At 39.6% G+C, this 27,668-nt stretch overlaps 1 protein-coding gene and 1 long non-coding RNA gene across 3 annotated transcripts; one reads left to right on the top strand and one right to left on the bottom strand.

Annotated features, from left to right (window-relative positions):
* Positions 1 to 214: 214 nt before the first annotated feature.
* grtp1a (growth hormone regulated TBC protein 1a) lies at positions 215 to 27,566 on the bottom strand. Of its 2 annotated transcripts, none has more exons than XM_034192818.1 (8): positions 27,429 to 27,566; positions 22,240 to 22,391; positions 21,996 to 22,154; positions 16,895 to 17,019; positions 12,098 to 12,194; positions 10,063 to 10,235; positions 2,392 to 2,577; positions 215 to 2,286 (listed from the first exon to the last, which is right to left on the bottom strand). In XM_034192818.1, exons 1-8 carry the CDS (start codon positions 27,506 to 27,508, stop codon positions 2,194 to 2,196), a joined length of 1,065 nt encoding a protein of 354 aa, XP_034048709.1. In that variant the 5' UTR covers positions 27,509 to 27,566; the 3' UTR covers positions 215 to 2,193. The 2 variants fall into 2 exon arrangements, with proteins under 2 accessions (XP_034048709.1, XP_034048701.1); XM_034192810.1 differs by lacking the exon at positions 27,429 to 27,566 and adding an exon at positions 22,852 to 22,961.
* LOC117529918 lies at positions 22,259 to 27,668 on the top strand. Its single transcript, XR_004566144.1, has 3 exons — positions 22,259 to 22,395; positions 26,693 to 26,696; positions 27,437 to 27,668. It is a non-coding gene; the product is annotated as an uncharacterized LOC117529918 (long non-coding RNA).

Raw genomic sequence — 27,668 nt, 5'->3', positions numbered from 1 at the left:
CATGAAAATAAGTTAGTTGAACCTCTAAAATCATCTCTCTTACAATTAAGGTGACTGTGAGGCAGGATTTATAAATGCTAATTGCAAAACAAGTAGTCACTTTTAGACAATACACAGTTCATGTACGTGGGTTCCTATTAATCAGATGACCTGTAGGAAAAATTCAACACAAAATTCATAATGCTTAATTGTTTAACGACAGCTGTTTTTTCTGAGTTTAAACCACACACAGTATACAAGTTACACACTGAACATCGTGTCAGTTGGAATAATCTTTATTTTTCTCCCACATGCATCAGAAAACAGTTGCATTGGTTTTCTTTGTGAACGTTAAATAAGTTCTACCTAAGCAGGAAAAACTCAGGTTTGTCTATTTCCATCAAATTCTTCTGCAGTGAAATGAGAAAAGCAGGAACAAAGCGTCTCGCCAATGAATCGAGGTACTTAGGTTGTACAGGAGCGTCTTGACAATAAAACCTGGTGGATTGTTCCACGTGTGCTGTGTGTGCTGGTCCAACTACACAGTGTGTGAACACATATGTGCATTAAGATTTTTTTTTTTTTCCCCCCAGTTTCTTCCTAATACGGTATATAAAAATCACTATGAATTGTAGTGATTAAACATTTAATTTTTTATGTAGAAAATATCTTTACCTCCTGCTGTGCAGCTCAGTGAAAGTCAATAAAGCCCTTCATTGTAGATTTATTCAGTGTTTCTTTGACACAGTCCTTTGACTGTCCTGATTTGTCTGATTGCTCAGTTGCCATAAATAACACATATTTTGCCCAGTGTAGCGAAAGTTTCAGTTGCACCATAAATTAAACGATGTTCGAGAAGAGAGCCGTTCTTACGTGAGTCGCAATGATTAAATTCATTGACAATTATTTTGGGAAAATACAGGTAAACCTCGTTAGCCTGCGTTTGCGTAAGTCGTGTTTTGGCTTTACTCGTGGTCAATTTGTGGACCGCAAAAATTTAGATTACTGTATGAAAGTCCATTTTGATTTGACTGTTTTTGGGAGGAATCGTCAGTGCGGACAGTTCTGGACAATGATTTCTTCTTCCTATTTGGGCTGCGTCAGCGATGATTCTCGATGATTCTAAGTTTTTGAATGCAACCTTCCTCTTTAGATCGTTACTGCCGGTTCAGATTGGCTGGAATTCAAACACACAGGCAGAGTGTATAAATTCTGGCCAAATCTGAACCAGCAGTAAGGGTCTAAAGAGTAAAATCCAAAAACTTAAAATCATTCAGAATCGTCCACCCTCATCGCCGACGCAGCTCGAAGAGAAAGACCCCGAACCCACTCCAGATGAAGAAATCATCACCATCCAGAAAGGAATCATGCTTCAAATGGCAAGGCAAGGTGATTTAAAGTTTTTTGTTTTTGTCAACCTCATTAACTCGCGGTCCGATTTTGTGGACCTCAACTTGCGCGAGTTAACGAGGTTTACTTGTAAATAACTACAGTTGATCCATCATTTTTGAGTCTTCTTTTTTAAATATCCAAATTCTGTTTTCATTTTCTTAAATTTTAATACTTTCTGGTTTATTTTATAAGTTTCTTTACTCCTCTTTGGTGGTAAACCAAACATCTGGGTTGTGGACAAAACATCTGAAGGCATCATCATCTTGGGTTCTGAAAAATATTGATAGATATTTCCCACCAATTTCTGACTTTTATGGACCAAACTATTAATTGATCAATTGAGAAAATAATAGATTATGAACCCATGATTACTATTTGCAGCCCTAAACTTTGTGCTTTTCTTAAGTCATCACAGAACACGAACTACAGCATCAAACAACTTGCCAGCTACAGGTTCTGAAATGTTTTCAGGAATTTAAATTTTCACATCGATTCCACATAATTCACATTTTTTATAACTAGAGTGTCGTACCACCATGGCATCTAGTAACAGCTCTATACTTTTACCCACCACCCAGAATTAACCCAAAAGATTTAAAGGCTGCTTCCAGTTGCATAATATATAATCTTACCTCAAAAACATATGTATCTTACATTCTACCAACAGAAATAAAATAATCAGTTCATCCAGCACATTATTGTAAGTGTTCTCATATATTCACTGATTGTTTGAAAATAGACACAAACAATGAGAATAAAGTATTTAACAAAGGTGCAAATGTGCAGCAGGTGGAATGTGTTTGAATGTGAGCAGCAGGTGCATCACATCTCTTCTTCCATAACACGAGAGCGACAGCTTGCCCGGAGCTTAGTTACAGTTGCCATGGAGAGACTTCCTGGCTCGGTGAAGATTTCCTACAAGAGGAAGGAAACATATTTCATGACTAGAGAACACTCATTACCAGTCACACTCCAAACAACATTTTCTACAAACAACAGCGAGGAGAAAATTCTTGGTACCTCCATAAAAGTGTGGCAGTCGTCAACAAATGGACCGTGAGTGATGTGCTTGAAGGTCTGACAGACGTCTGGGAGCGACCGTGCCTGCAGGATCACAGCCTGGTTGTGGTGGATCAGTGTAAGAGCTACACGGAACAAGATCTTCGAACCCTCGTAGAACAGACAATCCCAAATCCGCAGAACCGTCTGCAAGAAATGCAGCAATAAAGCGAGAAAACCACCAGCAAACAAATGCACAACAGTGTTACTGAAATCAAACTAGGAGATAATGAGGAAGGTTCTTAAAGCTAAATTTAGCAGAAGCTAATTGGTCCACTGATTGTTTTCAAAATTAGCTGAAAAGCTAATCACCTAACAAAAATCTACCTTCACTAATTAGCATTTAAGCCCCTTTCACACCAGGGCTGCTCCCAGTTGCGTTGTGCGTCGTTATGACGACGCCACGTAGAAGCAACCTAGTGCCGAGACGATGCACCTTGGCGCCACAACAGCGCGAGGGGCACAAACAAAAATTAAACGTTTAATTTTCTTTGCGTCCTTTGCTCGACACAGAATTAAGTGGTTTCAGCACAAGTCAGAGCAACAGGACGGTACTCAGCATGACTGGAAGCCACACACTCACAAGGCGACGTTACCCAATGCTAATTTATGATTCCTGTTGTGTTCCATTGTTCCTGAAGTATAAATCATGCAGGATTGTTTTTCTACCGTGTACTCAATGCAGTAAAAACTACACGCTTAAAAAAAAGATGACCACAGGGGGAAAAAAAAAAATGCTGATTGCAGCTGCAGCTCCTCTCTATGTGGAGCTGTCTGGTGAAGAGAGGCACTGTGAAGCAGCTTCTTCTCCCACAAATGTGTTTAAATAAAATCCATAAATGTCCTGCTCAGACTGATTGCCAGAGACATCCAGTAAAAAGTCCGGACATCTCCAGTCCACTCATGGACGGTTCGTTCACGCGCGCAAGTGAACAATTAAAAGAAAAAAAGAAAAAAGCTGTCTGGCTGCAGGCAGTTAGTTCCTTGTTCTCCCCTCAAACTGTCTCATCACTGTTAAAAAAAAAAAAAAAAAGGCCAAAAAAGGACATAAGTCCCGCTCACAGACTCACTGCCAGAGACAGGACATGTCAACATCAAGTAGAACTCCAGACATCTCCACATTTGCTCATGGACGGTTCGTGGCTGCAGCCAATCTGTGCACTCTGACTTCTCTGTGCAGAGAACCTGCTGGCTGCGTTCTCACCTCCTCTCTGCCCCCTGCTGTGTGGACCTGACGCAGATATTCCTGCGTCATCATGAGGCCACAGGAAGCAACTGGGAGCAGCCCCGGTGTGAAAAGGGCTTTAGTGGATTAGCAGAACTGTGCCCACCACTGCTTACCCATCTGGTCATTAGTGCAACAACCAACCAATATGTTTTCATGAGCTTAGAATGAGCTCTTCATATCTCCATGGGGGTGAGCCCCTCATGAAGGCAGCCACGTTGCCTTCATGAGGGGCAAATATGTTGATAGTATAGTAGCCCAAAAGGGACATATTTATTCATTTACATCTTGCAATGCAGCCAGAAGAATGAACAAGAGAAACCAGTGGCTGCTCCCCTACATACAGTCTAGTGGCTGCTTGAGCAGTCTAACAAGTTTTAGAACCCTCATTTTTGTAAAATGGGGGCTTATACAGTAGTGTTCAGAATAATAGTAGTGCTATGTGACTAAAGAGATTAATCCAGGTTTTGAGTATATTTCTTATTGTTACATGGGAAACAAGGTACCAGTAGATTCAGTCGATTCTCACAAATCCAACAAGACCAAGCATTCATGATATGCACACTCTTAAGGCTATGAAATTGGGCTATTAGTAAAAAGAAGTAGAAAAGGGGGTGTTCACAATAGTAGCATCTGCTGTTGACACTATAAACTCAAAACTATTATGTTCAAACTGCTTTTTTAGTAATCCTGTGAATCACTAAACTAGTATTTAGTTGTATAACCACAGTTTTTCATGATTTCTTCACATCTGCGAGGCATTAATTTTGTTATTTTGAAACCAAGATTTTGCCCGTTTACTAGTGTGCTTGGGGTCATTGTCTTGTTGAAACACCCATTTCAAGGGCATGTCCTCTTCAGCATAAAGCAACATGACCTCTTCAAGTATTTTGACATATCCAAACTGATCCATGATACCTGGTATGCGATATATAGGCCCAACACACCATAGTAGGAGAAACATGCCCATATCATGATGCTTGCATCACCATGCTTCACTGTCTTCACTGTGAACTGTGGCTTGAATTCAGAGTTTGGGGGTTGTCTCACAAACTGTCTGCGGCCCTTGGACCCAAAAAGAACAATTTTACTCTCATCAGTCCACAAAATATTCCTCCATTTCTCTTTAGGCCAGTTGATGTGTTCTTTGGCAAACTGTAACCTCTTCTGCACGTCTTTTATTTAACAGGGGGACTTAGTCACATAGCACTACTATTATTCTGAACACTACTGTACATATTGCTCATCACAACAGAAGGCACAGGAGCATTACACTGTTGCCAAAGAAACAAAATTGTGACCAGCGATGGCATAGTGCAATCTGTACCTCAACACTAGACGACACTAAACCTTACACACTCAAATGAATTATTTTTCACTGAAAAGCATCAAGTTCAGGTAAGTGAAGAAGGAGCGTGTGAACATTATGAATTAAATAAGTGATCGTTTTAATGTGTGCCAACAGAGAGTGCAAGTTGTGCATGCTTTAAAACACGTCACGTAAGACAGACTGTAGAGGAAGACTAGAGAGGAGACAGTACACAAAGCAAAGTCAGACATTTCAAAAATGTCTCAAGGTGTCTCATGTACAGTATTCTGTACATTTAAATTTTTTTTAAAGCAGCCTCATAAGACTGGAAATGCATTATCTTTAATATAAAATCTCCAAAACAGGTGAAATAATGTTGATAAACAATAAAACACATTATTTTAGAGGTTGGTTTGGGGCTGGGAGCAGGTCATACGTTTAACAGTTCATGCATGACATTCAAATGAAAGTGTTTGCAAACACAAGTCATGTGTCAAATAATTTAAGTCTGTTTAAACAAAACAGACTAGAAGGGCACTCAGAGCACATACCTCCACCACTGTCCAACAGTCCTCTGCTTACGTCTCTGTTGACAGTGTTATTCCTTTGATGTCTTCTCCAATATTGTCAGATCCTGATCGTTGACTTGCGTTCCTGATTACTCCTCCTTTATCCCAATTATCAAGCTTTGATTTTGATAACCTAGCTATGATCCTGACTGCTGATCTTTGACCTTGGAACCTCACCAAAGATGTATTTTCATTGCCGACTGTCAGTCTTTCTGTAATCAGATTCAAGTAATCAGGACCAAAGACCACGTTTCAAAAAGTGTGAACTTACTCTGTTCAAGGTACCTAGTTACTAAGGTTTAGTTCCTCTGTTACTTTTACTTTCCTGCAATCCTTGTCAGCTTTAATAGACTCTTTAATTTTTAAAGGCAGAATTTATATGTAACAAAAAACAAATACAAATTAACCTATTATGTATCATCAGAATATTTAATAAAATGTCTGAAGTTATTGAACAACAAAAACAATAAAACAAAATGCTTGAATATAGTGAAATTAAAATACTGACATACGGTGCATTTGGAAAGTATTCACAACACTTTACTTTTTCCCACATTTTGTTATGTTACAGCCTTTTTCCAAAACTGATGACATTCATTTTTTTTCCCCCTCAAAATTCTACACACAATACCCCATAATGACAATGTGAAAGTTTTTTTTTTTTTGACATTCTTGCAAATTTCTAATATGAAACATAAAAAAACCTAAGAAATCACATGTACATAAGTATTCACAGTCTTTGACAGGATTGGCTCAAGGCACAAACCTGGAGAAGGGTACAGAAGCATTTCTGCTGCTTTGAAGGTCCCAATGAGCACAGTGGCTTCCATTATCCGTTAACAGAAGAAGTTCGCATCCACGAGGACTCTTCCTTGAGCTGACTGCCTGCTTAAACTGAGCAATTGGGGAGAGGGCCTTAGTCAGGGAGGTGACCAAGAACCTGTTAGACAGTGTGTCAGAGCTCTAGCATTCCTCTGTGGAGAGAGGAGAACCTTCCAGAAGGACAACCATCTCTGCAGCAATCCACCAATCAGGCCTGTATGGTAGAGTGGCCAAATAAAAGCCACTCCTTAGTAAAAGGCACATGGCAGCTCACCTGGAGTTTGCCAAAAGGCACCTGAAGAATTCTCAGACCATGAGAAACAAAATTCTGTGGTCTGGTGAGACAAAGATTGAACTCTTTGGTATGAATACCAGGCATCATGTTTGGAAGAAACCAGGCACCATCCCTACAGTGAAGCATGGTGGCGGCATCATGGTGTGGGGATGTTTTTCAGCGGCAGGAACTGGGAGACGAGTCGGGCGGCGATTCATCTTTCAGCATTACAATGACCCTAAGCACACAGCCAAGATATCAAAGGAGTGGCTTCAGGACAACTCTGTGAATGTCCTTGAGTGGCCCAGACAGAGTCCAGACCTGAATCTGATGGAACATCTCTGGAGAGATCTGAAAATGTCTGTGCACTGATGCTCCCCATCCAACCTAATGGAGCTTGAGAGGTGCTGCAAAGAGGAATGGAGCAAAACTGCCCAGACAGGCGCACCAAGCTTGTGGCATCATGTTCAAGAAGACTTGAGGCTGTAACTGCTGCCAAAAGTGCACCAACAAAGTATTGAGCAAAGGGGTGTGAATACGTACGTACATGTGATGTCTTATTTTTTTTATTTTTAATAAATTTGCAAAAATTTAAAAAAAAATTCATGTCATTACGGGATGTTGTGAGTAGAGTTTTGAGGGGGAAAAAAAAATTACCTGAAGGTTATAACATAAAATGTGGAAAAAGTGACGTGCTGTGAATACTTTCTGGTCATACTGTATAATGTACATATGACAGTTATTGGCACCTTTCGACTGACTTACAGTAAATCAGTTTTATAGCTAGTTTTCTTTAGATACGTCAGTGGGTGGATACATGAACATCTACATGTCAGTGAATACGTGCTGGACTGAATTTCCATCCGTCATTACAAAACAAACAATATATTTTATGGTAAATCTGAAGTATTGCACAAAGTAATGCACACAACAGAACACACAAACAGCGCACCTTCCTTTAGACCAGGGGTGGGCAACGAGGGCCGAGACACTGCAGGTTTTCCTTGCAACCAATCACCTCAGCAGGTGGGTTGCAGATGAGCTTCTACCTTGAACATAAACACCTGGTCATCTTGAAATTACCTGCTGAAACACCTGATCATTAATGAAATCACCTGCTGAGGTGACTGGTAGCAAGGAAAACCTGCAGTGCTTTGGCCCTTCATGGCACATGATTGCCCACCCCTGCTTTAGACCTTGATAAATTACACTGTGTATGCAAACATCACCTATTTGCATGTTTCCTTCCAGAATTTGGTCTGTCATGTGGAGCGACTACAAATTTCATATTCATAAAGGCAAACACACTAAATGGACAATACGTACCATTTTGCGCATTTAAAAGACGTAATCATCACTGCACATTTAGTAAATCAGCATGCAGCAGTATCTGAGTGCAAGAGTGTGGTTAATGTGTGGTTGCGTATCCCTTGTTTTTAATAATTGCATCAACCGTGTGACTCACTGGCACCATCAAATTTTTGGTTTTGTCTTTTGTTCTTCTTTTCCAGGCTTTTACAGCAGCATCTTTCAGTTCTTGTTTGGTTCGGGGGGTTCTCCCTTTAGTTCCTCTTCAGGAGGTGACATGCATGCAGGCTAATCTGGGCAAAGGTTTGGTGATCAACTGGGCCAGTCTGGAATCTTCTACTGTTCCCCCTAAAGAATTAAGCCCTGGTCAGACCGAATAATGAACGCTGAATAATGAGCCACATAGCATTTTTTTTTTTTTTTTTTTTTGTGCGAGTCGAATTATTCAAGAAACGTGGGAGAATAGAGGCTCTTACAGGGAGATTATTTGGCTAACAAGGCTTTTCTCTGAGCACGGCGCTAATTTCGTGAAGTTCTATATATATATATATATATATATATATATATATATATATATATATATATATATACGGAGGATGTTCATTCAGTTGTTTAATTTTGTAGAAAAAAAGCAGATCACAGACATGACACAAAACTAAAGTCATTTCAAATGGCAACTTTCTGGCTTTAAGAAACACTATAAGAAATCAGGGAAAAAAATTGTGTCAGTCAGTAACGGTTACTTTTTTAGACCAAGCAGAGGGAAAAAAATATGGAATCACTCAATTCTGAGGAATAAATTATGGAATCACCCTGTAAATTTTCATCCACAAAACTAACACCTGCATCAAATCAGATCTGCTCATTAGTCTGCATCTAAAAAGGAGTGATCACACCTTGGAGAGCTGTTGCACCAAGTGGACTGACATGAATCATGGCTCCAACACGAAAGATGTCAATTGAAACAAAGGAGAGGATTATCAAACTCTTTAAAGAGGGTAAATCATCACGCAATGTTGCAAAAGATGTTGGTTGTTCACAGTCAGCTGTGTCTAAACTCTGGACCAAATACAAACAACATGGGAAGGTTGTTAAAGGCAAATATACTGGTAGACCAAGGAAGACATCAAAGCGTCAAGACAGAAAACGTAAAGCAATATGTCTCAAAAATCGAAAATGCACAACAAAACAAATGAGGAACGAATGGGAGGAAACGAGTCAACGTCTGTGACCGAACTGTAAGAAACCGCCTAAAGGAAATGGAATTTACATACAGAAAAGCTAAACGAAAGGCATCATTAACACCTAAACAGAAAAAAAAACAAGGTTACAATGGGCTAAGGAAAAGCAATCGTGGACTGTGGATGAAAGTCATATTCAGTGATGAATCTCGAATCTGCATTGGGCAAGGTGATGATGCTGGAACTTTTGTTTAGTGCCGTTCCAATGAGATTTATAAAGATGACTGCCTAAAGAGAACATGTAAATTTCCACAGTCATTGATGATATGGGGCTGCATGTCGGGTAAAGGCACTGGGGAGATGGCTGTCATTACATCATCAATAAATGCACAAGTTTACGTTGATATTTTGGACACTTTTCTTATCCCATCAATTGAAAGGATGTTTGGGGATGATGAAATCATTTTTCAAGATGATAATGCATCTTGCCATAGAGCAAAAACTGTGAAAACATTCCTTGCAAAAAGACACATAGGGTCAGTGTCATGGCCTGCAAATAGACAGGATCTTAATCCAATTGAAAATCTTTGGTGGAAGTTGAAGAAAAAGACATCTGGGTCAAAAGAAACACCTGTTTGTCAGATGTTGCAATATTTTTTGCTCACCTGATCTGCTCATCTGATAAAAAAAAAAAAAAAGATATGTTCAAAGATAACACACAAAGACCTAAATACAAGGAAACAAAACTGACAGTTTAATTTGTCATCATGTTTTTAAATTTCAAACCTAAAAACAACAGATCTAACCTCATCATTCCAACACTTTTGGAAAGGGCTGGATTGATTTCCACTTTCCAAAAGTTTTTTAAGGCTTTATTAAGTGAGGCAATAAGGAATCTAAGTTCTTTTTTAGTCCCACCATGACACGGCCACACGTACACTCACCTCTACTGGCAAGATGTCTATGAAGAGACAGATGAACCATCGGGAGACCACCAAGGTCCAGGTGACGCTGTGGTCTGCCATGGTCTGCCATACGCCAGGTATTTTAACTTTGACCAGTTCTCCTAACACCTCCTGGTCTGTCTTCAGTCCCAACATGGCCGGACTATAGTAGTCTGGAAATCAGACATTACGCAGTTACACTTTCTACACAAAGAGAAATTAAGCCAGTTTCTTAATTGCACACTTTAGTTCTATAAAACTCATGCAGCTGAGTGCACCTCATACAAACGACTCATTCATCAGTGAGTCGTCCCGTCATAACTGGTAACAAGAATTAAACATTTTTCATGTTTGGCTCAGCAAAAATTAAGATCAATCACTACACCAAACATAAATATTGTGGAGCTTGTACAACTCCAAGAATCAGAAAAAGGTGGGATGATATGGAAAATGGGGGGGACAAGTACAAGACAAATTTCACCTTGGAGACAATAAAGTGTATCACATCGTATTGAATGAATCGTAACAACAACAACAACAAAAAAAAAAAAACCCAAAACAGTGATCGTTACATTTACCGCATTTTCCGGGTAAGTCAAATTTTTTTCTACCGTTTGGGACAATAAAGTGTATCATATTGTATCAAATGAATCGTAAACAAAAAATGAATTTTATATATAAAATATATAGAGATTTTTTTCCCCCACATCACATGCTCATTATTAATAAGAATCACTAATTATAGGGTTTTACCAGGAATCAACCACTAAATAAAGTATACTTCAACACTGCACAAAAATCCAAAATTAAAGAGCTGACAATACAGGAAAAATAGGTGCAACTTATACTCTGGTGTGGCAGATACTCCAGAAAACTTTGACCGTATGAATCCATGATATTTCATGTTTTGTGTGGTTAACTTCATTTCATTTAACATACATCCATTTCTGTATTTAAAGCCTACAACACGTTCCACGTACTATACATCCTTTATTTACATAGAAATACTAACAATACGGTACTGTGTGGTAAATCTGTGTGGAGCAGGCAGTTCTAAAAATTGAGTGTCCATGCTGGGAGGAGACCAGTGAGGGAAGCCACCAAGCCTCTTCACTCTACCCCGTAATCATCATTTACTTGTATAAGTGAAACATCTCTCACTATCAAAATTCTTCAAAACAGTCAGCCTATATCATATTACATGGTTTGTTAGTTTTTTGGGTTTTTTATTGTTTTTTTTGGGGGGGGGGGGGCATATTTTCCAGTCATTATTATTATTATTATTATAAAAAACCAAAGATGGGAAGAGGCATGCAGAAAAGACTTGTGCCAGCTGGGATTTGAACCTGAGGATGATACAAACTGCATATGGTACACACCTTAACCCCTCAGAATGAGCACCCCATGTGCTAAGATGTTTGATGTGTACTCTTGACAAAGACCAACATTACTGTTATTATTATGTCAATTGATTTTGAAGTGCCTTCCAGAAACAGCACATTTATTTATTTTATTTTTTTTAAGTCAGACTGCTTTAGGTAACAATTTTCAGTATTCTGTACATTGTAGAATCTATAACCTCAAATCCTATTATACTTGTTTTTAAAATCATTGTGATATTATTAAAAGAAAAGATGCATGCAGTGCTTTAGGAAATAAATTACGTGATGTTTTAAACCAGTCATCTGTCAACACCTGTATATCAACGAGATGACCTCCAGTTTCTTTCATGAGCTGATGAAGGCCATGAGGCTGAACTGATTTTATTCGTTCTTCCTGAAGCTAGCTGTGTGTGCTACCTTGTGCCTTTTGGTATTCAGCATGAGAATTTTCAGTATTCGCCAGTGTATAAAATCTAAGCTACTTTAGCTACTTAGCGACTGTGATGTAGCTGCATGAGTGAGAGTCAGAGATAAGTGAACACACAGGCTGTTAATCTACACACAGATAAAGTCCACGTGACAGTTATTCTTAGACCTGAGCCGCCAGTGTTACCACTGTGCTGGCAAATCAGATTACACACACAAACACACACCTGGTAGAACTCTGCCAAGTAGTGCATCCATTAGCCAGAAAGACTTTTCTTCATCTTTCGTGACGATAAGTAAATATCCAGCTATGAAATTCATCCCCTGAAAAACAAAGACACACAGCTCATGCACAGCATTTGACACCCAGCCTGAACAACTCCTGTTATAGAAAAGAATTCCTGCTTAGTAGGGCAGGCGTAGCGTGGATATGACAAGAACAACACCAGGGCCCAGTTTCATAAAGCAGTCTAATCTTTCAGTCTACTAAACTTTCTTAGTCGACTACAGTCAGTCACCCAATATTATCCGTCTAATCACCGTTTCACATTGACAGTTAAACTTGTAGATTAGCCGTCTTACCTTAGTCATTGTCATGAACTATGTAGCCTTTGTTTCATTAACTAGGTTTATTATCATTTACAGACCCATACAAACCACAGAATGACATGCTTAGCTCTAGCAGTTTCACTCTTCAGTTTCTTCTTCTACACTTCGGTCAAGCCTGTTTTGTGCACACAACGTTGCTCAGCGTAAGTGACGCCCGGTGGCTCATGTGAAAACTATGAAACACATCATGACAGTCGTCTACTGCAAACACGGCCAAAAGCAGAGGAAGCTCTCCTTTTGAAGGAATACGAGCACCGTACGGGTGCTCTTGAGTGTTCCATTCAAGTGTTGGTACATGATAGCCGCCGTTTTTTGAGGTGAGACACTGAAGTTTTGTTGACTATAATAAGATTAACCTCCTCTGTACCAGGCTAAAAACTTTAGCCAGGTAACGCAAAACTTTAGCCGACTAAGCACTTTGTGCAAAAACTAACATAAAAAAAAATTAGTCAACTAAGTGAGGTTATTAGACTAAACAAGATTAGGTTGCTTTATGAAACCAGGCCCAAAGGGCCACAGGTTTGTTCAAACTGAAACATGTCGAGTATAATTTCAAATCAAGGGGCTCCTGTTTAGGGAGAAGAAAAAGAACCATGCAAGCACTGCTGCCTGTTTGAAATGCAAAATAAACCCCTCGATGTAGTGACAAACTTCATTTGACTTTCAAATAGCTAACAATGGGAAGTAAGATGCATGTCCATTCCCACAAACCCAAAAACACAGTCCTGATGTCTGGATGAATGAAGTCATCACTGTTTTACAAAATAACAATAAATATGTCATAAATGTGTTGTTTTCCTGTAGATGCATGTGTGTATGTCATATATTTAAGCCTGCTATTAGAACTTCAACATTTAATCACTCATTAAATTAACTGCCAATTATTTTGGTTATTGATTATTCATTTTGAAGGTTTTTTTTTTTCCTTTTTGTCAAATGTCCAAATTGTCTAATTTCAGCTTCTAAAATGTGAGTATTTTCAGGTTTATTTCCTCCTCTCTGATAGTAAACTGAATATCTTTGGGTTATAGACAAAACAAGACTTTTTATCACGGTGTGGTATGAAGAGGAATGTTTCTGTGTAGGCTCTCAGTTGTCCAGGTGGTTTCCACAGTAGAGGAGCTTGAATGTTCTCTACTATAGGAAGAGGAATGTGTTGGGGTCATTTTAAAGGAAGAGTATGTTAAGAGTGTGTTGAAGGTTAAGCGAGTGTCTGACAGGGTGATGAGTGTGAAGTTGGAAATTGAAGGGGTGATTATGAATATCATCAGTGCATATGCCCTCAGGTAAGTTGTGAGACAAAGGAGAAAGAAGAGAGAAGAGAGTGGTGATAGGAGCAAACTTCAATGGGCATATTAATGAAGGAAACGAGATGATGAGGAAGTAATGGGTAGATATAGTATCAAGGACAGGAATGTGGAAGGGCAGATAGTAGTTGATTTTTCCAAAAAGATGGAAATGGCTATGGTGAATACCTACTTTAAGAAAAGGGAAGGGCACAGTGTGACATATAGAGTGGAGGAAGGTGCGCCCGGGTGGACTACATTCTTTGTAGGAGATGCAAGCTAAAAGAAATTGGAGACTATAAGGTGGTGGCAGGAGAGAGTGTAGCAAGGAAGCATAGAATGGTGGTTTGTAGGATGACTTTAGAGGAGAAGAAGAAGAAGAGTGAGAACTCAACAAAGGATCAGATGGTGGAAGCTGAAATAGAAAGACATGTGAAATTCAGTGAGCAGGTGGAGGGGAAGCAGTTTTGGACAAATGGAAAAGTAGTCCAAATGTGGTGTGGGAGACAGCTAGGAAGGTACTGGGTGTGACATCTGGACAGCAGAAGGAAAACAAGGAGACTTGGTGGTGGAACGTAGATGTCCAGGAAAGCATAAGGAGAAAGTGGTTGTCAAAAACAAATTGGGATAGTTGGAGAGATGAAGAAAGTAGACAGGAGTACAAGGAGATGCGGTGTAAGGCAAAGAGAGAAGTGGCAAAAGCTAAGGAAAAGACATATAGCGAGCTGTACAAGAAGTTGAATAGTAAGCAAGGAGAAAAGGACTTGTACCGACTGGCCAGACAAAGGGACAGAGCTGGAAAAGATCTGCAGCAGGTTAGAGTGGTAAAAGATGCAGGTGGTAATGTGCTGACAAGTGAGAAGAGTGTGTTGAGAAGGTGGAGGGAATATTTTGAGGAGCTGATGAATGAAGAAAATAAAAGAGAAAAGGCAGGATGATGTTGAAAAAAGAGATTAGTAAAAATAAAGTGAGGGCAGCTATAAAGAGGATGAAGAGTGGAAAAGCAGTTGGTCCAGATGACACTTCAGTAGAGGCATGGAAATATCTAGGAGAGATAGCAGTGGAGTTTCTAACCAGAGTGTTTAATAAAATCTTGGAAAGTCAGAGGGTGCCCGAGGAGTGGAGACGAAGTGTGCTGGTTCCTATTTTTAAGAACAATGTGATTTCTTATGAGAAAGAGTAGTAGAAGCTAGGCTTGGAAAGCTGATGAAGATCTGTGCACAGAAATATGGTTTCATGCCAAGAAATAGCACTACAGATGCAATGTTTGCTCTGAGAATACCACCGGAGAAGTATAGAGAAGGCCAGAAGGAGTTACACTGTGCATTTGTGGATTTAGAGAAAGCTTATGACAGGGTGCCAAGAGAAGAGTTGTGGTATTGTATGAAGAAGTCTGGAGTGGCAGAGAAGTATTTGAGGGTAATGCAAGGGCATTCACAAGGATAGTGTGACAGTGGTAAGATGTGCAGGAGAAATGACAGTCACTCAAGGTGGAGGTGGGATTACACCAAGGATCAGCTCTGAGTCCTTTCTTGTGTGCAATGGTGATGAACCGGTTGCTTGATGAGATCAGACATGAGTCTCCATGGGCTATGATGTTTGCAGATGACATTGTTATCTGTCGTGACAGTAGAGAGCAGGTTCAATCTAGCCTGGAAATGTGGAGATATGCTCTGGAGAGGAGGGGAATGAAAGTCAGCAGGAGCAAGACAGAGTACATGTGTGTGAATGACAGGAAGCCCAGTGGAATAATGTGGTTACAAGCAGTAAAAGTGGTGAAAGTAATGAGTTAAAACACTTGGGGTCAATTTTCCAAAGCAATGGAGCGTGTGGTAGAGAGGTGAAGAAGAGAGTGCAGGCAGGGTGGAGTGGGTAGAGAAAGGTGGCAGGAGTGATCTGTGACCGACGATTTTCTACAAGAGTGAAGGGGAAATTTACAAGACAGTACTGAGACCAGCTATGTTATACAGCTTAGAGATGGTGGCACAAACAAAAAGACAGCAGAGCTGAAGATGTTGCAACACTCTTTGGGAGTGACGAGAATGGACAGGATTAGGAATAAACATATAAGACGGAGAGCTCACATAGGGCAGTTTGGAGAAAAAGTCAGAGGTGAGATTGAGATGGTTTGGACATGTACAGAGGAAAGACCCAGGGTATATAGGGAGAAGGATGCTGAGGATGGAGCCACCAGGCAGGAGGAGAAGAGGGAGGACAAAGAGGAGGTTTGTGGGTGTGGTGAGGGAGGACATGCAGGTGGTTGGTGTGACAGAGGAAAATACAGAGGACAGGGTGAGATGGAAACGACTGATCTGCTGTGGCGATCCCTAACGGGAGCAACCGAAAGAAGATGATCTTAGGCTATGGGAAACACCGATCAATATTTGTCACAACAAAATATTTGTAACATTTTATGGAGCAAACAGCTAATCAATTAATCAAAAAATATTGACCAGAATAACAGATAATGAAAACAACTGTTCGTAGCAAGTTGAAATATGCTGGGATTTTTTTGTGTCTCATGAATAGACAAGCTGAGTGCAAGATTTTCTTCCATTTTTATGACTGCCTTCTTACATTTTTAGCAGTTTATAAATCCTTGATATGTTGAGAATTTTAAACATTTGTAAAATAAATACTTTTATGAAAAAATATTTGAATACATGGTTGACAAATACAGGTAAAAATTATGGTTATGATTTATTTTAAATTAACCATATAATCAACTAATCAGAAAAGAATTAATAGAATAATAAAAACCTAATAACTAGATTGAACAGAAGAAAAATAATCATTAGTTGCAGTTCCTACCTGATATCCGCAAATTGCAATATCTGTACACATAATCCTGTGCAATATTTAGTCACGTGTTGCACTATTGCATATATAGCAATAAAAGTTGACTTTTAAAAGATGCAACATATGGCATTGGTTGTTTAGTGCACATTATTCACAAAGGCTCTGCAAGGTTGCTCAAAAATGCACACCAATGTAAGAGTAAAATTCAGCAACATTTGAAATTGTTTCCAGTTTTGTTGTATGCATGCTTCATTTACATCAAGAAAGCTGGATGTAAGCATACATGAATTAAAGAGTGGCATTATATAAAATATGTTTGTCCAAAATTACCTGGCAGTAGCCCACAGGTGGATTGTGGCAACCATAAGCCAGCAGCACATTGTGCAGAGCTTTCTGCAGACATGGGATGGACGTCTTGCGGAAGTACACATTGTCTGGAAAGGTTCTGTTCAAGTCTGAAAGTTAAGAGACACACACACACACACACACACACACACACACACACACACACACACACACACACACACACACACACACACACACACACACACACACACACACACACACACACACACACACACACACACTTTATTGTATGATGTTTAAATTTTATCAACTGGCCATTCATTGCGTTCTCAAGAATGTTGCAATTGTAAGACTTCATGCAAAATTACAATAGTGGCCCCGTTTACATGATCATAATAATCAGATAACTGTTATTCTAATCCAATTACATTTTTCCGCAAATCTGACTGGTTAATCATGTGACATTTCAGACCTTATAATATTGGGGTAACGGTGGCAAAATATTTGACCGATTCACATTTAGATGTATTACTCTGCACTCTGACCGGTGTTCTGACGAGATGCCATTCCTATCAAATATCATTTCTGTCCTCCGCACAACTGCGCACGCATGCTCAATATTGTCAGGATGCGGAACTGTCAATTTATCCGACGAGACGAACAATTCAACACAACACCAGCCCCGCAAGCTGCTAGCTGTTAGCGCTGCTAGAGCGAGAGAATGTCACATACCAATGCCGCCGCCGCCGAAATGGGTGAATTTAAGCTACCATACGAAAGTATTGATGTGGATTCTGATACAGAATTACTGTTTCACATTTGATGGATTTTCACATTTGGATTACTCCGCGCCCTGACCGCTGTTGGAGCGACGCTGCCTCACAGTAAGCCTCGCCGACTGAATTACCTACAGAAAAATAAACCGTTCAAACGATGGAATTGGATTAGAATGGAAATAACCCCCTTGTGTCTGATGATTTGCAGACGTTCATGCTGTTATACGGGCGCAAATATCCTTTTGAAAAGGTCAATTTGCAACCGTATAACCAGCATGAATGTCCACAAATCATCAGACACAACAGGGTTATTCCCTAAGTCATCAGATAACTGTAACAACATGATTTCTCACGTTTACATACACTTCAGTAATCTGATAACTGGAAACCTGGGTTTATGTGATTTCAGTTCATTCATCGGATTTCTTTGGAAGTAGAGAAAGAAGAAAGGGCAGAGTAGACTGAGAAAAGAGCTTTCTCTCTCTCAATGCTGTCATGCTGCCATTGTTTCTCTTACGTCAGCGGTTTCAGATCACAAACGTATTGTTTACAGTTTCATCCTGTCCACTGGGACTGGACAGCCGATTATCATCTCTGTTCTCATTAGCTCTTTGACAATAAATGAACTTGGTGTTAGACTGTCTGATCGTTTAGCATCACTTTATGGACATGATCTTCCAGTGTACAGCCTTGTGGATAGCTTAAACTGAGTGCTGATGAGTCTACTAGATGCAACTGTGCCATCTACTATAAAATCACCCCCCTCCCCAAAAAAATGCAAAGGCCTTGACTCAGCAAGTGTCTACAACCCCTGGCAATAATTATGGAATCACCGGCCTCGGAGGATGTTCATTCTGTTGTTTAATTTTGTAGAAAAAAAGCAGATCACAGACATGACACAAAACTAAAGTCATTTCAAATGGCAACTTTCTGGCTTTAAGAAACACTATAAGAAATCAGGAAAGACAATTGTGGCAGTCAGTAACGGTTACGTTTTTTAGACCAAGCAGAGGGAAAAAAATATGGAATCACTCAATTCTGAGGAATAAATTATGGAATCACCCTGTAAATTTTCATCCCCAAAACTAACACCTGCATCAAATCAGATCTGCTCGTTAGTCTGCATCTAAAAAGGAGTGATCACACCTTGGAGAGCTGTTGCACCAAGTGGACTGACATGAATCATGGCTCCAACACGAGAGATGTCAATTGAAACAAAGGAGAGGATTATCAAACTCTTAAAAGAGGGTAAATCATCACGCATTGTTGCAAAAGATGTTGGTTGTTCACAGTCAGCTGTGTCTAAACTCTGGACCAAATACAAACAACATGGGAAGGTTGTTAAAGGCAAACATACTGGTAGACCAAGGAAGACATCAAAGCGTCAAGACAGAAAACTTAAAGCAATATGTCTCAAAAATTGAAAATGCACAACAAAACAAATGAGGAACCAATGGGAAGAAACTGGAGTCAACGTCTGTGACCGAACTGTAAGAAACCGCCTAACGGAAATGGGATTTACATACAGAAAAGCTAAACGAAAGCCATCATTAACACCTAAACAGAAAAAAAACAAGGTTACAATGGGCTAAGGAAAAGCAATCGTGGACTGTGGATGACTGGATGGAAGTCATATTCAGTGATGAATCTCGAATCTGCATTGGGCAAGGTGATGATGCTGGACTTTTGTTTGGTGCCGTTCCAATGAGATTTATAAACATGACTGCCTGAAGAGAACATGTAAATTTCCACAGTCATTGATTATATGGGGCTGCATGTCAGGTAAAGGCACTGGGGAGATGGCTGTCATTACATCATAAATAAATGCACAGGTTTACGTTGATATTTTGGACACTCTTCTTATCCCATCAATTGAAAGGATGTGTGGAGATGATGAAATCATTTTTCAAGATGATAATGCATCTTGCCATAGAGCGAAAACTGTGAAAACATTCCTTGCAAAAAGACACACAGGGTCAATGTTATGGCCTGGAAATAGTCCGGATCTTAATCCAACTGAAAATCTTTGGTGGAAGTTGAAGAAAATGGTCCATGACAAGGCTCCAACCTGCAAAGCTGATCTGGCAACAGCAATCAGAGAAAGTTGGAGCCAGATTGATTAAGAGTACTGTTTGTCACTCATTAAGTCCATGTCTCAGAGACTGCAAGCTGTTATAAAAGCCAGAGGTGGTGCAACAACATACTAGTGATGTGTTGGAGCGTTCTTTTGTTTTTCATGATTCCATAATTTTTTCCTCAGAATTGAGTGATTCCATATTTTTTTCCCTCTGTTGATCTAAAAAAGTAACCGTTACTGACTGCCACAATTTTTTTTCCTGATTTCTTATAGTGTTTCTTAAAGCCAGAAAGTTGCCATTTGAAATGACTTTAGTTTTGTGTCATGTCTGTGATCTGCTTTTTTTCTACAAAATTAAACAACTGAATGAACATCCTCCGAGGCCGGTGATTCCATAATTTTTGCCAGGGGTTGTATGTGACCTCAATCTTACAGTAGTGTTCAGAATAATAGTAGTGCTATGTGACTAAAAAGATTAAGCCAGGTTTTGAGTATATTTCTTATTGTTACATGGAAACAAGGTACCAGTAGATTCTCACAAATCCAACAAGACCAAGCATTCATGATATGCACTCTTAAGGCTATGAAACTGGGCTATTAGTAAAAAAAGTAGAAAAGGGGGTAATAATAATAATAGTAGTATCTGCTGTTGATGCTACAAACTCAAAACTATTATGGTCAAACTGCTTTTTTAGCAATCCTGTGAATCACTAAACTAGTATTTAGTTGTATAACCACAGTTTTTCATGATTTCTTCACATCTGCGAGGCATTAATTTTGTTGGTTTGGAACCAAGATTTTGCTCGTTTACTAGTGTGCTTGGGGTCATTGTCTTGTTGAAGCACCCACTTCATGGGCATGTCCTCTTCAGCATAAGGCAACATGACCTCTTCAAGTATTTTGACATATCCCAACTGATCCATGATACCTGGTATGCGATATATAGGCCCAACACCATAGTAGGAGAAACATGCCCATATCATGATGCTTGCACCACCATGCTTCACTGTGAAGAGTTTGAGGGTCATCTCACAAACTGTCTGTGGCCCTTGGACCCAAAAAGAACAATTTTACTCTTATCAGTCCACAAAATATTCCTCCATTTCTCTTTAGGCCAGTTGATGTGTTCTTTGGCAAATTGTAACCTCTTTTGCACGTCTTTTATTTAACAGAGGGACTTTGTGGGGGATTCTTGCAAATAAATTAGCTTCACACAGGCATCTTCTATCACAGCACTTACAGGTAACTCCAGACTGTCTTTGATCATCCTGGAGCTGATCAATGGGTGAGCCTTTGCCATTCTGGTTATTCTTCTATCCATTTTGATGGTTGTTTTTTTGTTTTCTTCCACACGTCTGTTTTTTTTTTTTTTTTGTCCATTTTAAAGCATTGGAGATCACTGTAGATGGACAGCCTATAACTTTTTTGCACCTGCGTATAAGTTTTCCCCTCTCCAATCAACTTTTTAATCAAACTACGCTGTTCTTCTGAACAATGGCTTGAACGTCCCATTTTCCTCAGGCTTTCAAAGAGAAAAGCATGTTCAACAGGTGCTGGCTTCATCCTTAAATAGGGGACACCTGATTCACACCTGTTTGCTCCACAAAACTGACAAACTCACTGACTGAATGCCACACTACTATTATTGTGAACGCCCCCTTTTCTTTTTTTTACTAATAGCCCAATTTCATAGCCTTAAGAGTGTGCATATCATGAATGCTTGGTCTTGTTGGATTTGTGAGAATCTACTGAATCTACTGGTACCTTGTTTCTCATGTAACAATAAGAAATATACTCACAACCTGGATTAATCTTTTTAGTCACATAGCACTACTATTATTCTGAACACTACTGTAAGTGTAGGAGTTTAGAGCACACTTTGCATGCCGCGATGCTCTGCTGGATTAGAAGCATGCGTTATAGCTACAAACTAGGCCAACTACTCTGACTTGATTACCAAAAACAAGCATCATTTAAAGTTATTGTTTGACACTGTGGCTACACTTATTCAAGGGCAACCACCTGTAAGCCGCTCTACCTTTAGTGCTCAGGAATTCTCAGATTATTTTGAAGTGAAAACAGAGGATATTGGTTCAAAAATATCCCAGCATGCTCTGGTCTCACTACTAAAGCCTGTTATTGACACAGGCAGTATCTCTGCGAGGATACAGAGAATTATCCAATTTTGATACCGTTTTGCTGGGTATGCTGTCAGGACTTGTTAACACTGCTAAAAGAACAACTTGTCTTTTGGATCCAGTGAAATGCAGACCTGTACAGATGGTCTCCACCAGTTTGGCATCATGCTGGCTTCTGAGCAAAGACTGGTAGTAGCCCGGATTCTTCTCAAGCAGCTCTTCAGCCCCACTGGCTGCCATCCAGATCAGGGACCGGTGCTCATTGGGAACTCCTTTACGCACATAACGCTTCACTGAAAGAGACAAATCAATGCAAAGTCAAGATGTCTCACAGGAAAGACACTGTGGGCATTTTGCAGTGTTAGATTTCTCACTCACGCTTTAGATTCTTGTGCACATTTTTTTTGCCCTTCAGCAGTTTGGACCACTTGATGGACCGTCTGGTAAGCACAACTAAGTACTCCGACATCAGCTCCTCATATGACTCATAATCAAAGTCTTCTGAGCGCTCAAAGCCATATGGATCCACTCTGGGTCACCAAGAAGGACAAAGTCAAAAACTGCCAACAGTTTTCATTAAAAAAAAAAACTGTAAAGTTATTGTTAAATAAAAGGACTACTCTTTTCAATTAAATAACCAATTACTGAAACATTTCTATAATTAACAGCTTTTCATGTATCAAACATTCTGTTTCCATCTTGTGACAGCATGTTGCTTTTATGTTTCATATCTTTGCAAAATTGTTATGTTTGTCTTTTAGGCTGTCTGTGAAACAATTTTTTTTAAAAGATACACTATTAAATAATTAATAAATTAATGAAAATGACTGTCAGCTGCATCCCTAACTGGTACAAAACAGTCAAAATTTTGTTTAAAATGCAATTTTTTTGTCTTCATAATTGAATCAACACAACATACATGTTCCAATCGCTCGTATTATTATTATTATTATTATGTACAAATCTATGCCATCAAAAGTGAACCTTTACCCAAAATGGGGGCTTCCGACCCTAAGGGCCTGTGGAGTGCCTGTTACCAGGAGGAAAAAAACAGACAAGATGGTGAGAAAAACTCGTTTATCCATGTGGAATGTGGTCTCCGATTGGTCAGTGAGAAGCACATCACATACACCATCCATCAGAAACAGATTGTGTGTATTTGAAGTGAAGCAAATTGTAAATGTGTATATGTGCTGTCATGCTTTCATATGTGTATGAAAAGTGCACTGCAGCATGCTGATGAACTAGCATAAAACACTGAGAGCGGTATGTTAGGTACGCTGGTACAAAGCTTATGAAGTGAAATAAAATGTGATCAAAGACTTGTGTGTCATTTCCAAATGCCGATTAAATTTTTTATTTTTAGATGTACCGCTTGCTACACAACACAAGAACAGTGAAATGAAATAAAATAAATTAAAAATAATGACATGTGCTCAATAGACTGACTTACTTTTTAAAGAGCAGGTTAGACCAAATGCTGAATAACTAAGACTAATCCCCTCAAACCAACAATACTTTCCAACAAGCAACCAGATCTACAGTTATTAAATTACACTGTTCAAGACAAACTCAGTCAATGTTGACTCCTCAATGTATTCTCTCCAACAAAAAAAAAACACCACTGCGGAAGTTGAAGTTTTTCTGTGGTGTTATCAGGGTACAAAAACAGAAGATATTGTCAGCATGTGACACCACTATTATACAGTTGATTACTGTTGACTGTAATATTTTAGTTAATACCTTGTTCAAGAATTATAGGCTTTAAAAAAAAGATAAAAGAATAATGTTATATGTAATCAGAAAATTATTTAATTTATTGGTTGTCTTTGTACGACTTCTATCTGGATCTAAATGAAAACAATGGGTGTAGGTGGGTCACCTCAGCTCTTTATTCTTTAAATATGCTCAAGTAATGAAATATCTTAAACCCTGTAGGCTACTGCAACACAGTCAACCACACCTGATGTGTCTGCACTATAACGTTGCTGATGGAAAAACTGCATTTTTTTTCCTGTCGCCAGCAAAGTGATTGTTGGGGATGTCTTGTTCATGTCGGCAAAATAAATGATAGTCATCAAGTTCATCCCAGGCCTGGATTTTAAGCATAAATGCGCCTGGCCAAGTGGTGCGCAGTACACAAATTCCCAATCAGCACAGGTGGACCCCGTGTGCCGCACTGACCCATTCAGCTATACTGTGTTACGTGGGCTGAGCTATATACAGATACGTACACAAGTACAGGGATAGCGACTGGTTTGGTCATTTTGCCCCCAAGTGAAGTTGAAATGAAACAATCAAGATATGACTGAAATGTAGACTTTTATCTTTAACTAACAACAAGGTTCAACAACAAGATCAAATAAACCATTGAGGATTTTCTTCAAAAAATAAATAATAATCTAATGAATTTGCCAGAAGGCACATGGGAGAGTCGAGCCTAATCAACTCTGATCAGTTTTCATGTATGGAAAATCTTTTTCTATTCCACTCCACCGCAAAGATGGCTGATGGCAGTTTTTGAGAACAGACTACTCCAGACAAATTCACCGCACAGGTACCACACGGTCTGTATTTCTTGACGATTCATTTGAATGAAGCCCAAAACATATTCAGTGACCAGGAAATGTTCATGTAATACCCAATCCCTGACCTGTCTAAAGAAAGCTGGCAATTTATTTTAACAACAATCCTTGTGTTCAGTTTGTCCAACTACTTATGGACTCTGATTTTTTTTTTTTTTTTTTGGGGGGGGGGGGGGGGGTTGTATACAAATATACAAATGGCTGTAATTCCTGGTTTATGTGATGAAAGGCGACACTATGAGCACATGCTGACTAATCATTACAACTCCACTGCGGTGGTGTGCAGAGGCAAAAAAAAAATAAAAAAAAAAAAAATTGAAAAACCGTACCACTGCCCAAATACTTATGGACCTGACTGCACCCTGTGGTGTACACGTGCTGAGCCATGTAGCACAAGTGGGGATGGCTCAGCACATACAGACTGCTCCTGAATGTATTTTCTGGTCTCTCACAGCAGATTAAATAAAAGTTAGTGTACTGCTGTTTGTCATAGTCTGAAGGCTATGTAATCTCTCAGTACCCCCTCATTTTTTAATTGTCAAGAATATTGGCTCGACAACCAGCACACAAGCTGTATGATCATGATTATGACTGATCACTGTTACGGTTTAAGTTATGCATTTTGTAACTATATTAATTCATGTGTGAGGTACATTTTTACCTCTGGAGCCCAAACCGTCAAAGATATGATGACAAGCCAAGTGGTAAGTTCTGGCAGTCCAAAATGAGGCCCACCCGGAAAAAAAAAAAAAAAAAAAAAAAAAAAATTGCAGTTCCATCATCGGCTATTAGAGGCTGGCTCCGTGGCATGTTTGCGTTGAGTGATAACTTGTGTGTTGTTGCTGAGCTGGTTTGGGTTTTATTTAATGTTTTATGCTCAAGACATTAACATTTAGCAGCTATCGGTAGCTTGATGGTACGTTCAATTAATCACTGATTACTCAGGAAATAAGTGAGTCATAATTTTTAATGCCCACACTAAAGCTACATGTTATGAGAACCACCATCCAGTACCCCCCGCCCCCCAAAAAATGCTTTAATAAAATCTTAGCATTAAAGTTAGCCTGCTAGCTTAGCTTGTTCAGTAACTTTTAAGATAGGGGCATGTTCAGGCTTCATTCGTACTGTCCGGGTTATGCAGGGTCTCGCCTACGCTCCACCTCTTTATTCAAATATGGGCGAGCTGTGACGTACAGCGGCAGAGTAAGTACTGCCAACATGGCAACACCCCCAGCAGCAATTTTTTGGCTTCAAAACTGCTCTTCGTGTCCCTATTAAAACCTGTGTTTTGACACGCAGTCACACACACACAGTATATGGGAAAAGCTCAAAGGAGTCTGATTGCATGTCATGGCCAATACGGGGCTTTGAAAGACTATTTTGGGGATGAGAGTTAGACATTAGGTAGGTACGTGACAAAAAAAATTAAAGTTAAAAGAACTGTAACAGAAATGGTGGTTGCAAAAGAGCTTATAGAGACCTTCAAAATAGTGTTGAAATATTTGTTCTCTGTCAAATATAAACAAAGTTATGAGCATTTGAAGGTGGGAAGATCTTAGTAATTTACGTCTGTGTGTGTTTTAAGGAACAAACACCAGAAAGCCGTGACCGGTGTCTCACTGTTTACATTTCAAAATGATGGTACTCTGTCCAAGCTAATTATGATCTCATTTAAAAGTATGATTTGCAACGATCCGCCGTATACACACTGTTTGCTGACAGTAGTTTCCAAGGTAAACAAAAGTCAATTTCGCCATGTCCGCCGTCTTGCCGACTTGACATCGGTTTTGCAGATCATAAAAATATGCAAGCGAAGGCTTCGATCACCACCAAACGTCACAGAAACGTCACCAAACGTCAATCATGGAATTTCCTAACTTCTAGGGATGTGAATCGTACAACAACTCACGATTCAATTCAATTCCGATTCTTGGGGTGACGATTCGATTCAGAATCTATTTTCGATTGAAAGCGCTCTGAGAAATAGTTATATGACTTAAAAAATGTTTATGTTTAAGAAAATGCAGCTTTACAAGGTTGATCAAGTGATTCTAGATGTAAATTTACTTATCTTCTTTGCTCGTTCGGAGTTGGCTGGCAGTTTAGCGAAGCGCTGGTCAGTAGTCGGCAGAGACCGCTGCTCCCCTCTTTTAGCTCCGGGTGATGCCGTAGCATGTGGACTTGTGGATTTGAAGTGTTTCCGAAGTACCTGACTTTCATTTTGCAGATTTTGCACACTGCATAAGTCATGTCAAGCTCCTTCTTACGCAGCAAATAATAAAATCCAAAATGCGCCCAAACATTTGCCTTCAGCAAAGACGGTGCTGGCTGAATTAGCTCTTCGTCCGCCATACTAAGCTGCAGCTCACGAATGTTTGAAGCACGCCGTACCCTCCCCTCGCGGGGACGCTGTAGTACGGAGGCCATTGCCTGACAAATAGTACACGTAGCGAGTAAGCAAGAAAATGTTTTTAAAAAAATGCTTTTTAAAAATCGATTCTTGGACATTTTGGATCGATTCAGAATTGTAATAAATAAGAATCGCGATTCGGACGTGAATTGATTTTTTCTGGCACCCGACTAACTTCCACTCGTCACACGAATGCAGTTCAAAAATGATGTTGCAGAGGGGGATTTCAACTATGTCATCAAATAGGGGGAAAAATACAAACATTCCAATGCAAACTCAGCAATACTGCCTGGAAAGTCTCTCAGGCCATTTACAGCTGATACATCCGCAACAGCGGACACCATATTTAAGCCATATGTACCTACATAGGGGAGGTTGCGTTGTTGCTGAGGGGGGTAGTGGCCCCCCCGCCTAGAAGCGCTAATGGACTGTCACCTAATGTCTGACTGGCATCTTCTAAACAGTAAACACGATGTAACGCCTTAAAAGACGAGTAAATGAACAGTCACATTACCTAAATAAGACTGGCTTCTTCAACTTGATTAAAAAAAGAAATAACAGATTCCAGTTACCTGCCCAGTCTGTCTTTAGCTGAGCGGGTCCCGTTTATCTCCTTATTCTTCTCCATTTCTTCTTCCGTGATATTCAGCATACACTATTTTTTCGTCTAAATACCAAAAATACGTCCACAGCAAACATTTATGTCGAAGTCATAGTTTTAAGGTGAGATAGCATAACTTTTGGTATCCGTGTTTGGCTAAAACGGGACAAGCTGCAACTTATTCCCAGAATTCCACAGTATTCCTGAAGGG

The sequence above is a fragment of the Thalassophryne amazonica genome, chromosome 2, assembly GCF_902500255.1.
Source record: "Thalassophryne amazonica chromosome 2, fThaAma1.1, whole genome shotgun sequence".
Taxonomy (NCBI): Eukaryota; Metazoa; Chordata; class Actinopteri; order Batrachoidiformes; family Batrachoididae; genus Thalassophryne; species Thalassophryne amazonica.
The sequence above is the reverse complement of the archived record's forward strand: the minus strand, read 5'-3'. Positions and strand labels throughout refer to the sequence as shown.

Bases quoted from the DNA above. Each gene is read 5' to 3' on its own strand.
- grtp1a (XM_034192810.1), bottom strand. From the start codon at position 22,946: ATGGATAAACGAGTTTTTCTCACCATCTTGTCTGTTTTTTTCCTCCTG. The intron at 22,155-22,239 runs GTGAGTGAGAAA...TGTCTCTTTCAG, and splicing joins TGTGCACAAGAATCTAAAGC to TGAAGCGTTATGTGCGTAAA. The intron at 17,020-21,995 runs GTCTGCATTTCA...CTTAACTTTCAG, and splicing joins GGTGGAGACCATCTGTACAG to ACTTGAACAGAACCTTTCCA.